The 13,756-nt window shown below is 47.7% G+C and overlaps 1 protein-coding gene across 1 annotated transcript in view; it reads right to left on the minus strand.

Annotated features, from left to right (window-relative positions):
- The window catches only part of LOC123765210 (leukocyte elastase inhibitor), a 133,993-nt gene that overhangs the window by 87,457 nt on the left and 32,780 nt on the right, over window positions 1-13,756 (minus strand). The window contains exon 2 of the mRNA XM_045753679.2: window positions 5,766-5,913. Coding sequence (XP_045609635.2) covers window positions 5,766-5,879 — 114 coding nt within the window. The 5' untranslated portion in view covers window positions 5,880-5,913. The remainder of the gene's footprint in view (window positions 1-5,765; window positions 5,914-13,756) is intronic.

Here is a 13,756-nt window from a genome sequence, read left to right on the forward strand (position 1 = left end):
TACACTATTGCTTAAAGCATCAACACAACCAGGATCACAACAGACAACACCAAAATGGGCCGCCTTCACCTCCACAGTGAAAATTCCGTACGTCAATACCCTGCAATTTACACAGATGGATTTCGCATCCACAACGACAATAAACCCTTAGACAGCACCGCTGTGTGTACCCGCATTATTAACATAAGCAGGGATGGGGACCACACCCCCATCAAGCAGGGATGGGGACCACACCACCATCAAGCAGGAATGGGGACCACACCACCATCAAGCAGGGATGGGGACCACACCACCATCAAGCAGGGACGGGGACCACACCACCATCAAGCAGGGATGGCGAACACACCACCATCAAGCAGGGATGGCCAACACACCACCTTCAAGCAGGGATGGCCAACACACCACCATCAAACAGGGATGGCGAACACACCACCATCAAGCAGGGATGGCCAACACACCACCATCAAGCAGGGATGGCCAACACACCACCATCAAACAGGGATGGCGAACACACCACCATCAAGCAGGGATGGCGAACACACCACCATCAAGCAGGAATGGGGACCACACCACCATCAAGCAGGGATGGCCAACACACCACCATCAAGCAGGGATGGCCAACACACCACCATCAAGCAGGGATGGCCAACACACCACCATCAAGCAGGGATGGCCAACACACCACCATCAAGCAGGGATGGCCAACACACCACCATCAAGCAGGGATGGCGAACACACCACCATCAAGCAGGGATGGCGAACACACCACCATCAAGCAGGAATGGCCAACACACCACCATCAAGCAAGGATGACGAACACACCACCATCAAGCAGGGATGGCGAACACACCACCATCAAGCAGGGATGGCGAACACACCACCATCAAGCAGGGATGGCGAACACACCATCATCAAGCAAGGATGGCGAACACATCACCATCAAGCAGGGATGGCGAACACACCACCATCAAGCAGGGATGGCGAACACACCACCATCAAGCAGGGATGGCCAACACGCCACCATCAAGCAGGGATGGCCAACACACCACCATCAAGCAGGGATGGCGAACACACCACCATCAAGCAAGGATGGCGAACACACCACCATCAAGCAGGGATGGCCAACACACCACCATCAAGCAGGGATGGCGAACACACCACCATCAAGCAAGGATGGCCAACACACCACCATCAAGCAAGGATGGCCAACACACCACCATCAAGCAGGGATGGCCAACACACCACCATCAAGCAGGGATGGCCAACACACCACCATCAAGCAGGGATGGCCAACACACCACCATCAAGCAGGGATGGGGACCACACCACCATCAAGCAAGGATGGCCAACACACCACCATCAAGCAGGGATGGCCAACACACCACCATCAAGCAAGGATGGCGAACACACCACCATCAAGCAGGGATGGCCAACACACCACCATCAAGCAGGGATGGGGACCACACCACCATCAAGCAGGGATGGCCAACACACCACCATCAAGCAAGGATGGCCAACACACCACCATCAAGCAGGGATGGCCAACACACCACCATCAAGCAGGGATGGCCAACACACCACCATCAAGCAGGGATGGCCAACACACCACCATCAAGCAGGGATGGCCAACACACCACCATCAAGCAGGGATGGCCAACACACCACCATCAAGCAGGATGGCCAACACACCACCATCAAGCAGGGATGGCCAACACACCACCATCAAGCAAGGATGGCCAACACACCACCATCAAGCAGGGATGGCCAACACACCACCATCAAGCAGGGATGGCCAACACACCACCATCAAGCAGGGATGGCCAACACACCACCATCAAGCAGGGATGGCCAACACACCACCATCAAGCAGGGATGGCCAACACACCACCATCAAGCAGGGATGGCCAACACACCACCATCAAGCAGGGATGGCCAACACACCACCATCAAGCAAGGATGGCCAACACACCACCATCAAGCAGGGATGGCCAACACACCACCATCAAGCAGGGATGGCCAACACACCACCATCAAGCAGGGATGGCCAACACACCACCATCAAGCAGGGATGGCCAACACACCACCATCAAGCAAGGGATGGCCAACACACCACCATCAAGCAGGGATGGCGAACACACCACCATCAAGCAGGGATGGCGAACACACCACCATCAAGCAGGGATGGCCAACACACCACCATCAAGCAAGGATGGCCAACACACCACCATCAAGCAGGGATGGCCAACACACCACCATCAAGCAGGGATGGGGACCACACCACCATCAAGCAGGGATGGCCAACACACCACCATCAAGCAAGGATGGCCAACACACCACCATCAAGCAGGGATGGCCAACACACCACCATCAAGCAGGGATGGGGACCACACCACCATCAAGCAAGGGATGGCCAACACACCACCATCAAGCAAGGATGGCCAACACACCACCATCAAGCAGGGATGGCCAACACACCACCATCAAGCAGGGATGGCGAACACACCACCATCAAGCAGGGATGGCCAACACACCACCATCAAGCAGGGATGGCCAACACACCACCATCAAGCAAGGATGGCCAACACACCACCATCAAGCAGGGATGGCCAACACACCACCATCAAGCAGGGATGGCCAACACACCACCATCAAGCAAGGATGGCCAACACACCACCATCAAGCAGGGATGGCCAACACACCACCATCAAGCAGGGATGGCCAACACACCACCATCAAGCAGGGATGGCCAACAAACCACCATCAAGCAAGGATGGCGAACACACCACCATCAAGCAGGGATGGCCAACACACCACCATCAAGCAGGGATGGCCAACACACCACCATCAAGCAAGGATGGCGAACACACCACCATCAAGCAAGGATGGCCAACACACCACCATCAAGCAGGGATGGCCAACACACCACCATCAAGCAAGGATGGCGAACACACCACCATCAAGCAAGGATGGCGAACACACCACCATCAAGCAGGGATGGCCAACACACCACCATCAAGCAAGGATGGCCAACACACCACCATCAAGCAAGGATGGCGAACACACCACCATCAAGCAGGGATGGGGACCACACCACCATCAAGCAGGGATGGCGAACACACCACCATCAAGCAGGGATGGCCAACACACCACCATCAAGCAGGGATGGGGACCACACCACCATCAAGCAGGGATGGCCAACACACCACCATCAAGCAGGGATGGCCAACACACCACCATCAAGCAGGGATGGCCAACACACCACCATCAAGCAGGGATGGGGACCACACCACCATCAAGCAGGGACTGGCCAACACACCACCATCAAGCAAGGATGGCCAACACACCACCATCAAGCAGGGATGGCCAACACACCACCATCAAGCAGGGATGGGGACCACACCACCATCAAGCAGGGATGGGGACCACACCACCATCAAGCAGGGATGGCCAACACACCACCATCAAGCAGGGATGGCCAACACACCACCATCAAGCAGGGATGGCCAACACACCACCATCAAGCAGGGATGGGGACCACACCACCATCAAGCAGGGATGGGGACCACACCACCATCAAGCAGGGATGGCCAACACACCACCATCAAGCAGGGATGGCCAACACACCACCATCAAGCAGGGATGGCCAACACACCACCATCAAGCAGGGATGGCCAACACACCACCATCAAGCAAGGATGGCCAACACACCACCATCAAGCAGGGATGGCCAACACACCACCATCAAGCAAGGATGGCCAACACACCACCATCAAGCAGGGATGGCCAACACACCACCATCAAGCAAGGATGGCCAACACACCACCATCAAGCAGGGATGGCCAACACACCACCATCAAGCAGGGATGGCCAACACACCACCATCAAGCAGGGATGGCCAACACACCACCATCAAGCAGGGATGGGGACCACACCACCATCAAGCAGGGATGGCCAACACACCACCATCAAGCAGGGATGGCCAACACACCACCATCAAGCAGGGATGGGGACCACACCACCATCAAGCAGGGATGGCCAACACACCACCATCAAGCAGGGATGGCCAACACACCACCATCAAGCAGGGATGGCCAACACACCACCATCAAGCAAGGATGGCCAACACACCACCATCAAGCAGGGATGGCCAACACACCACCATCAAGCAAGGATGGCCAACACACCACCATCAAGCAGGGATGGCGAACACACCACCATCAAGCAGGCATGGCGAACACACCACCATCAAGCAGGGATGGCGAACACACCACCATCAAGCAGGGATGGCCAACACGCCACCATCAAGCAGGGATGGCCAACACACCACCATCAAGCAGGGATGGCCAACACACCACCATCAAGCAGGGATGGCCAACACACCACCATCAAGCAGGGATGGCGAACACACCACCATCAAGCAGGGATGGCCAACACACCACCATCAAGCAGGGATGGGGACCACACCACCATCAAGCAGGGATGGCGAACACACCACCATCAAGCAGGGATGGCGAACACACCACCATCAAGCAGGGATGGCCAACACACCACCATCAAGCAGGGATGGCGAACACACCACCATCAAGCAGGGATGGCGAACACACCACCATCAAGCAGGGATGGCGAACACACCACCATCTAACAATATTTACACCAGAATTATTTGCACTGTAGCAAGTTCTATAAATAATATCCACACTGCCAGTTGGTGATTACACCATCTCCACTGACTCCAAAAGTGCCTTCCATGCCATCGCTTGAGAGCATGCAATGAGCTATTACCATAACATAGTACCTAATAATCCCGTGAAGGCCACGAAGTATACTTATTGGAGAACCCAATAATCCTCTGAAGGTCACGATGTGTATTTACTGGAGAACCTAATAATCCTGTGAAGGTCACGATATATCATTACTGGAGAACATAATCCTGTGAACATCACGATGTATAATTACTGGAGAACATAATAGTGCTGTGAAGGACACGAAGTATACTTACTGGAGAACCTATTAATCCTGTGAAGGCCATGATTTATCATTATTGGGTACCGATCATACTAATTATCCATAGCTACCCTGAGCCTTGTAGCATAGCATAACGTAAGTAACCAAGAAATATGATATATTTACTAACTATAATGTTGGTGCTGAATGTAAAATATGAACAATATTTTTACTCTTTTAACGAATATTTAGGCAATTAGATGAAACTAAGTGGCAGGTGACACCATAGGCAGTCGACGATCCAAGCGACAATGTTGTGGAGCCACTTATCCAAGATATATTGTTGCCAGGTGAGGTTAGGTTCAGGTGGCTGATATGCCAGCACTCTCCAGGTAACAATATATCTTCATAAGTCGGTCCACAACATAATCACTTGGCTCGTCAACTTCCATTGGCGTCACCTGCTACTTAGTTTCGTCTAATTTCTATTTGAAATTAGTCATATTAGTCATATTTCTTAATTACTTTCGTAATGCTAGGAATTTTTGGACAGCTTTGAGACGCTTTGGATAATTAGTAGGACCCCCTTGGGTACCTTATAATCCTGTGAAGGCAACAATATATCATTTCTGGGGTACCTAATAATCCTGTGAAGGACACAATATAACATTACTGGGGTACCTAATAATCCTGTGCAGGCAACATTGTATACGTATTGTTCAACCTATTATTCCTGTGAAAGCCACTAGATAGCCCTGCTGGGTATTTGTGACTAAATTCGTGATTTACTAACACATTTAACTGTCATACAGATAACTCACCACATAGAAATCCCTCGTGAAGTTGTTCTGACTTGCAGCAAGCTTTTTAACTTCTTCCTGGTGTGGGTAAGGAAGGAGCGATGTTTTCTGCTCTGCAGAGGCCGCTCGTTTCATGTCTGCTAAATGGGCAACAGCTTCCAAAAACCGCCTGTAACGAGGATCACAAACCTTAGTCTCGTATCGTGACGATGGGTCGTGTTAGTTTGTAATTTACTCCTTTTGTAATAGTTTTATTACAATGTAATAGTTGTATTACAATGTAGTAATTTTATTACAATGTAATAGTTTAATTACAATGTAATAGTTTAATTACAATGTAATAGTTTAATTACAATGTAATAGTTTAATTACAATGTAATAGTTGTATTACAATGTAGTAATTTTATTACAATGTAATAGTTTAATTACAATGTAATAGTTTAATTACAATGTAATAGTTTAATTACAATGTAATAGTTTAATTACAATGTAATAGCTTTTGTAATAGTTTTTTAATACAATGTAATAGTTTTTAATACAATGTAATAGTTTTTTGCAATACAATGTAATAGTTTTTTAAATACAATGTAATACTTTTATATAAAACAATGTAATATTTTTTTGTAATACAATGTAATAGTTTTTTGTAATATAATGTAATAGTTTTTTGTAATACAATGTAATATTTTTATTTTGTAATAGTTTTGTAATATACCCCGATATATACGGGGGAGGGAGACAGAGGCTGGTCCTAAACCTGCTCTGAGAAATAACACCACATGAGACCACAAGGCATGGCAGGATGTGCAGAATACCCCGTTGAAGAGCAGAGGTGCTATAGGTACTCTGAGAGAGAACTCTATCAACGTCAGAGACCCGAGACTGTTCAACTCGCTTCCACTACACATAACGGGCATATCTGACCGACCCCTCAGTGTTCATGAGAGAATTTGATAAACACCTCCAAAGGATACCTGATCAACGAGGCTGTGACTCATACGTCAGGCTGCGGGCAGCCGCATCCAACAGCCTTGTTGACCAGTCCAGCAACCAGGAGGCCTGGTCGAGGACCGGACCGGGCCGTAGGGACGTTGAGCCCCGAAATCATCGCAAGGTAACCGCAAGGTGAAGTACTCACTGATAATGCAAACTATGAATCGGACTCATCACACATGCACTATGCATTAAGCAAGATGTAACAATGCAGAGATATACCAAAATTGTACACACTTTTAGTATATAACGTTGAATCAACGTCGATAACGTTGATTTAACGTCGATGTCGTTGAATCAACATTACAAGAGTATGGTTTGCTCACTGGGAGAGTGAACGGGAGGGGTTAAAATGAAAGAAAATGGGAGAAGGGGAGAGAGAATGGAAGAGGGGGAGACAGAAGACAGAATGCTAGGGAGAGGGGGAGACAGAATGGTAGGGAGAATGGTAGCGAAGGAGAAAGTGACAGACGGCAAGAGACCGGACCCCGCCGGTAACCCCCTCCAGTATAGTAATATTAGTGTTGATATCTTAATCCCCACAAACTCCTGTCAGCCGATGCAACCACTTGACGTGGTTCCATCACATTCGTTATTCATTAAGGCTTATCCTACTTACATACATGGAGGGGAACCGTTAACCACTGAGCATAACTCATCCTTCTGTCCTACAAGTTGGGCAAACATATTTTTATGTTTACAAACATGGCCTTTGTTCATCTTTGCATCCATGGTAGGTGTATCGTTTGTGTGGTCTTGCTCCACCTTCTGTCTTCCATGGTGGGAGTAGTTCATCCTCCTTTCTTCCATGGTGGGCGAAGCTCATCCTCCTTTCTTCCATGGTGGTCAAACCTCATCCTCCTGTCATCCATAGCGGTCGTAGTTCATCCTCCTATCTTTCACGGTGGTCGAAGCTCATCTTCCTGTCTTCCATGGTGGGCGAAGCTCATCATCCTGTCTTCCATGGTGATCGAAGTTCATCCTCTTGTCGCCCATTGTGGTCAAAGCTCATCTTCCTGTCTCCCATGGTGGTCGAAGCTCATCCTCCTGTCTTCCATGGTTGGTATACTATATCCCCCTGTCTTCCATCGTTGGTATACTACATCCATCTATATTCCAATATAAGTAAAACACTTAGATATACTTATATTCTTCTTGCAGGCGTTGTAACCCACGAACTATGTTTTGGGAATTACCTAATAAACTCGTGCACAAAAGAACTTGACAAATAATGTATACTCCAAGAGATTAGCGGTACATGAGAGCAGGCATGCAGGGGTCTACACTGTGACGGGAGGTCCAGGAGATTAGCTCTAGGCAACTCTAGTATAGCCAATCAGTATATAGCCAGCGACCCTAATCAGTATAGCCAGCGACCCAATCAGTATAGCCAGCGACCAGTGTGCTGTCAAAGGAGTCAGCTGCAGTGTGTCAAACTACCACACTTCACGGCTGAACCCGACAGAGACCTATTCCCCTTTAATCTGATATAAATCAGCAGCCATCCAGGGTGTGATGTCCTCAAGCCGAGACTTGGGGACAGGTTTACAGCCTTGGGTTGAGAGGCGGGTAGCCAGCTTGCGGCATTAGTCCTACTGGGACCTCTTCTTCCTGGTGAAACGACCACGTCCCAGTAGAGCTGTGATGACTAGAGCGAGTAGTTTTCGGACAATGGCAGAAATGCAGTGTAGAAGCATTCAGATGGCATGAAAGACTAACATATATATTTGTTGTTGTTTTAGATTCAGCTACTCGGAACAAAATGCCCATGTAGCACGGACTATGGAGAGCCCGTAACAGTGTTACAGTGATAGTTTAAGTGATCAGGAAGTGAGGGTGTTGATAAAGGTGACCACGTGAGGAAGAGAAGGGAGAGCAAGAGAGAGAGGGGGGGGAGGGAGAGTGAGAGAGCGAGAGAGAGGGGAAGGGAGAGCGAGAGTGGGGGGGAGAGGGAGAGCGAGAGAGAAGGGGAGGGAGAGTGAGAGGGGAGAGAGAGAGCGAGAGAGAGAGGGAGAGAGAGAGAGAGAGAGAGAGAGAGAGAGAGAGAGAGAGAGAGAGAGAGAGAGAGAGAGAGAGAGAGAGAGAGAGAGAGAAGGGGGGTGAGAAAGAGAGAGGGGGAGCGAGAGGGAGAGGGGGGAGGGAGTCGAGCGAGAGAAGGGGAGGGAGAGGGAGGGAGAGAGAGAGAGAGAGAGAGAGAGAGAGAGAGAGAGAGAGAGAGAGAGAGAGAGAGAGAGAGAGAGAGAGAGAGAGAGAGAGAGAGAGAGGGAGAGGGAGGGAGAGGAGGGAGAGGAGGGAAAGAGAGCGAAAGAGAGAGGGAGACGAGGGAGACCGAGAGAGAAAGGGAGAGCAAGAGAGAGGGGAGGGGAAGGGAGAGCGAGAGAGAGGGGAGAGGGAGGGAAAGAGAGGGGAAGGAAGAGCGAGAGGAGAGTGAGAGCGAGAGAGAAGGGAGAGCGAGAGAGTGGAGAAGGAGAGCAAGAGAGGGGGAGGGAGAGATAAGGAGAATGTGTTAATAACTTGAGGTGAGAGAGAGAACCAGGTATATCTGACCCGCCAGCCTGTGGACACACCTCCCGACACCGGTCATACTTCATCATTTATATTAACACAGAAATAAGATCTGCTGCAGATTTTTTGTAATTTATAATGAAAAAGAAGCATACATCTGCGCAACCCGTTCTCGCAAATTTAATAAGTCAATATGGACTTATTAACTACGTGCATAGGTGATATTCTAAACATAATAGATACCCTTAAAAAGATTCATAGAAAACACTCACCTTACCTAACCTTGTTAGTATCTTAAGATAAGCATCTTATTGCTTCGTAATTACAATTATTACTTAACCTATACCTATTATAGGTTAAGTAATAATTGTAATTACGAAGCAATAAGATGCTTATCTTAAGATACTAACAAGGTTAGGTAAGGTCGATGTTTTCTATGAATCTTTTTAAGGGTATCTATTATGTTAAGTATGTCACCTATGCACATATTTAATAAGTCAATATTGACTTATTAAATTTGCGAGAACGGGTTGCATCTGCGACACCATACACCTCTCGTATCATACACGTGTGGCACCATACACCTCTCGTATCATACACGTGTGGCACCATACACCTCTCGTATCATACACGTGTGGCACCATACACTTGTGACACAATACACCACCCAGGCCAGTTTCTCTAACTTGTATACCATGCAAGGGTGGTGAAGATCGCGGGGAAAAGGCTCGTAGAGCATCTGGAGGGAAAAAGCTTGTAACACACCACCAGCATGGGTTCAGAGATGGTAGATCGTGCCTCACAGGGTTAGTAGAATTCTATGACCAAGCAACAAAAATTAGGCAAGAAAGAGAAGGATGGACAGACTGCATTTTCTTGGACTATCAGAAAGCCTTTGACACAGTACCTCACAAAAGGTTGTTACAAAACTTGGAGCAACAGGCAGGAGTAAAAGGGAAGGTGCTCCAGTGGATAAGGTAGTATCTAAGCAACAGGAAACAGCGAGTAACTGTGACGGGGAAGACATCAGAGTGGCGAGATGTCACCAGGGGAGTTCCCAGGGCTCTGTACTTGGTTCCATCCTGTTTCTAATATATGTAAACGACCTTCCAGAGGGTATAGGCTCATTCCTCTCAATGTTTGCTAATGATGCAAAAATCATAAGAAGAATCAAGACCGATGATGATAAACAGAGACTACAGGACGACCTGGACAAACTGGTGGAATGGTCTAGAAAATGGCTACTAAAGGTCAATTCAGGAAAGTTAAAAGTAATAAAATTAGGCGAAGGGAACAGAAGGCTGAACGCAATGTACCAACTGGGAGGTGATATCATGCATGAGTCAAATAGAGAGACAGATCTGGGGGGTTGATATTACACTGAACCTATCCCCAAAGGCCCAAATAAAAAGGATATCATCAGCGGCATATGCCAGGTTGGCCAACATAAGAATTGCCTTTAGTAAAGCCTTTATGTAAGACCAATCCTGGAGTTCATACCTATTTAAACAAAATACAAAGCTAGAGAAGATTCAGAGGTATGCCACCAGACTAGTCCCGGAACTGAGAGGAATGAGGTACGAGGAAAGGCTAAGGGAGCTGAACCTCACATCCCTGGAAAACAGAAGAGTATGGAGAGACATGATGACCACCTACAAAATTCTTAGGGGGAACTGACAGGGTGGATAAAGACAAACTCTTTAGCACGGGTGGAATACAAACAAGGGGACAAGGGTGGAAACTTAGTACCCAGATAAGCTCCAGATAAATTAGAAAGAATTCTTTCAGTATCAGAGTAGTTATCAAATGGCATGCATTAAGAAGTGATGTGGTGGGCAGACTCCACACACAGATTCAAATGTAGATATGAGACACCGGCCCCAACAAGGCCGGTAGACTGGATCTGCACAGCCCTCCTGAACCCCCTACTACGCCTACTACCGGAATGAATCAAAGATACGACGGATTTCCTCAAGAAAATTGCAGAAATTAGAGGCCCAGTCCCGAGAGGGGCCCGCCTTTTTTCCATGGATGTGGTATCGCTCTACCCGAGCATACCACAGAGAGAAGCCGCAAAGGTAGTAGCATCTTTTTTTTTTACAGATAACAGAGCAAAAATCAGACAGGAACTTCAAGACGCAGGAGTATGGAGGACCCTCTCGAAAGAAACTCTTGAGGAGGCCATCCTCCATGTGATGAGAGACACCCTTTTGCAATTTGAAGGACGGGCATACCGGCAAACCAAGGGTACAGCGATAGGAGCATCCAGTAGTGTGGCAATCGCTGAAATATTTGTGCATGTAGTGTTCGAGTGGAAACGATCCTAGGACGGACCGGCGGTATATTTCCGTTACATAGACTGACATCTTCGGAATAATGGAGGACGGTTTCCCGCGCCTAGAAGGTTTCTTTTCAAGGTCAAATACAGTTCATGAAAACCTTACGTTTACCCTCGAACACAGTGACTCCACGATTAATTTCCTAGATACAACAGTGTATATAGACCAGCTAACCAGCGATCTGCATACGAAGGCATACTGTAAACCGACTAACCTTCATACGTATCTGAAATTTCACTCGAGCTACCCACTAGCCTTGAAGAAATCGCTACCCTACTCACTTGGACTCAGACTCAAGAGGATTAACAGCAAAGAAGAGACGCTATATCCCCAGCTTGATGACCTATGGGATATGTTTAGGAACAGAGACTACCCAGAGACAATAATACATGCGGCCCAGGAGAAACTCAGAGAAAAAACAAGGGCACAGCTACTTAGACCTAGAACACAAGAAGTGGAAGACAAGAGATGGATTCTTCCAACCCTTTTCTTCCCCGGCCTTGCAGCACAGCTTAAGATAAAACTCCAGGAAGTATGGACATGGATGAGGGAAACGTACAGTGAACATCCATCCTGGATAAAATTCCCACAGAACCCTCCCATGATCGCCTGGAGGCGAGGTAAGTCTATAAAGGACCACCTTGTTAGAGCAGCTGTGGAGGTAGATCATCTCAACCGAACTGGGGGAGAGGACCAGCCCCAGGTTACAGTTCAAAGAAATAAAACTTACAGACCCTAACCTAACCTGACACAGGTTTGGTGTGCGACATGCGTGGAGGCGGAGTATGCAGAGCGGTGAGGAGGGGCCTTACAAGTACAAGCAGGTCCCGAACCCGGAATTAATGATTGCGTATCGAGAACGAACTAGACTGTACTACTGCAGCCCGTCCTCCAAACAAAGACCCAAAAGTGATTCCATCCACCCGCCAAACCCCCTGTTTGTGAATGAAAAACGGTTTACACACGACTCGCAACTGATGACGTTCGAACACTTCCGGAACAAGTGATTCACTGACGAATTTTATTCGAACCACAACGCTGTTACGACCCTGGGCTCTCCAGTGGAAACCAGAGGTCAAAATTGAGCTATTACACTTCCTAGTAGTACAGTTGGCGCATTGCGAATGGCAATTGTTTGTATCTTCCCTGCCAGACGTAAGACTATTATTGTTTCTCAAAGAGCATTTAAAGACTGAGCTGGGGGTTGATTATTAAATAATAACATAGGCACCAACTTTGCTTACTAATACTTTCTAATCATTCATAAAGTAACAATACGTTGCATAGGGGAAGATCTTTAATGTGCTTAGCTGCACGATCAATTAGGCTCCTTCCAGGCACCACGACATGAGGGAGGCAGCTGGTCGCTAGCTCGCTCTTCTCTCTGGCTGGTGTCGTGCGGATAAGACCTACTCTGTGGCTGCACCCCTACTCTCCTCCCTTCTCCTCTTACTTATTTCCCTTACCTGAAGTTCCTGTATCCTTAAGCTAAGTACGGGGCATTAGTAAGTGTACCTACTCTGGTAGTAACTATTGGTGAGACCTGGGGTTAGTATTTGCCAGTGTTTTGTTTACCCTAAGTGTTGTGTTTTGTATTAGGGTACCACATGGTCTCACTACCCTAAGCTGCATCCAGCTTCAGTGCTTATCCAGTAGTACTTTACCCTAGCTTGTTATTAGTGTAAACCTTGTATCCTGTCTATGTGGACCAAGGCTTTTAACGTAAGATAGTGTGGTAAAGTTATTATTATTATTGTTATTGGTGTGAGTGTATATGGGGGGTTGTTAAGGGGTTAATAAATAAGTACATGAATTACAGAGTATCTCTTCTTCCAAGGTGGGAGCGCAGTGATCAACCCTTAGACTAACATATATGGTCTTGTAGCAAGTTATTACTGCTGTGGATAGTTTATTTTGGGGGCCGGGCCTTTTAGCTCTCCCATATTTGATACTCTTGTCTTCTAACTACCTTTACCCCTTAATAGTACCAGTACCCCATAGAAGCCCCCACTCATATCATTTGTAACAAACGCTATAAATGCTTCACCCACGTACTACAAATACAGTACAAATAATCACCAACAGAACCTAAACATCTAACCTAACTAATGCCTAAATATGTACAATATGGCAATATAAAATAATAAAATTTAAATTTGAGAACATTCCTGTTTT

Source organism: Procambarus clarkii, chromosome 33 (genome assembly GCF_040958095.1).
Source record: "Procambarus clarkii isolate CNS0578487 chromosome 33, FALCON_Pclarkii_2.0, whole genome shotgun sequence".
Classification (NCBI taxonomy): Eukaryota; Metazoa; Arthropoda; class Malacostraca; order Decapoda; family Cambaridae; genus Procambarus; species Procambarus clarkii.